At 29.1% G+C, this 1,209-nt stretch overlaps 1 protein-coding gene across 1 annotated transcript in view; it reads left to right on the top strand.

Moving 5' to 3' along the window:
* Positions 1–281, top strand: part of NEK4 (NIMA related kinase 4) — a 35,059-nt gene extending 34,778 nt beyond the window's left edge. Inside the window, exon 15 of the mRNA XM_023727302.1 lies at positions 60–281. Coding sequence (XP_023583070.1) covers positions 60–152 — 93 coding nt within the window. The 3' untranslated portion in view covers positions 153–281. The remainder of the gene's footprint in view (positions 1–59) is intronic.
* Positions 282–1,209: the final 928 nt, after the last annotated feature.

Genomic DNA, 1,209 nt, shown 5'->3' with positions numbered 1-1,209 from the left:
GAAGCTCACATTTTTTTAATGTTACATATTGATTTTCTTTTTATCTGTTTCCCAAATAGGTACGTTTGCGGGAGCACCTGGGTGAAAAGTATACGGCTTACAGTTTAAAAGCTCGCCAGCTGAAATTTTTTGAAGAAAATGTGAATTTTTGAGAGTTTGTTCTAATCTGCTGCCAGAACTAAAGACATTTTCAAAGATTTTTCACTTAAAAAATAAAAGCAAACAAACCCGTAACAATGGCTTGGAGGCTGTTCAGTGTCCTCTTTGGGATTTTCTTACTGCAAAAAAATTGGACAGAACAGAGTAATATGAAGCAAGCTTACAAAAGAAAGAAAAGAAAATCCCATGGGTATTATATTCTTTTTTATGAGGAAAAATCTGCTTAAAGATGTTTGTTTGCTTACTGTTTACTGAGCCTTAAACTACCAACTTTATATGTAAAACTTTATTTTTTTAGGGTACTAATTAGCTTGCAAACAGGGCCATAAAATATTACATTGGAAGTTTTATATCGAACTGTAGTGATAAAAGCAGTGGCAGAAACAAATGACACATGTCCAGTGATATTTGTTTTTGTTAATAACATGAGATAGTAGTTAAATTTAAAAAATGTTAATTCACAGTTCTGAGAATAGATTTGAAGAATAAATTGTATCTAGTTCTCGAGCAATTGGATTCCTTTTTAACACACTGATTGATGTTTAGTATTTTATTTTCATGTAATATGAACCTCATTTAGGGTATATAGAAGTTGAAACTAAGACATATTTGGTTTTGTAAATCAATGTTATTACATACTGGTTTTGTTAGATTTGTTTCCATTGGATAAAACATTTCTTAAATACTAATTCCTTTTGGAATTAAGCAATTTGTAAGTCAAGTCCAGATCCTTTTAGTTACGTTGGATATATTTAATGTTTGTCTCCTAAAGTTTGTCTTCATTTACTTCAAGATATTGGTTGTCTTCTCATGTTTTAAATATAAGGTTTGTATATCATATATTTTATTAGTTGTTTAATAAGGGGTAATGCTCCTAAGAAATAGTTTTTATAAAATTAGTCTTATTTAGTAAATTTTTACTTCTGTGTATTCAAGGGACTCTAAAAATGAATACCGTTCAGAAATATTTTTGTAATTTGAAAATCCATATTATATTTCTTTGAAAGTTATACATATACACAGTACTCTAATGAAACATTCCTCTTCTGG

The sequence above is a fragment of the Trichechus manatus genome, unplaced genomic scaffold, assembly GCF_000243295.1.
Source record: "Trichechus manatus latirostris isolate Lorelei unplaced genomic scaffold, TriManLat1.0 scaffold00001, whole genome shotgun sequence".
Taxonomy (NCBI): domain Eukaryota; kingdom Metazoa; phylum Chordata; class Mammalia; order Sirenia; family Trichechidae; genus Trichechus; species Trichechus manatus.
This window is presented reverse-complemented; position numbering and strand designations above follow the sequence as displayed.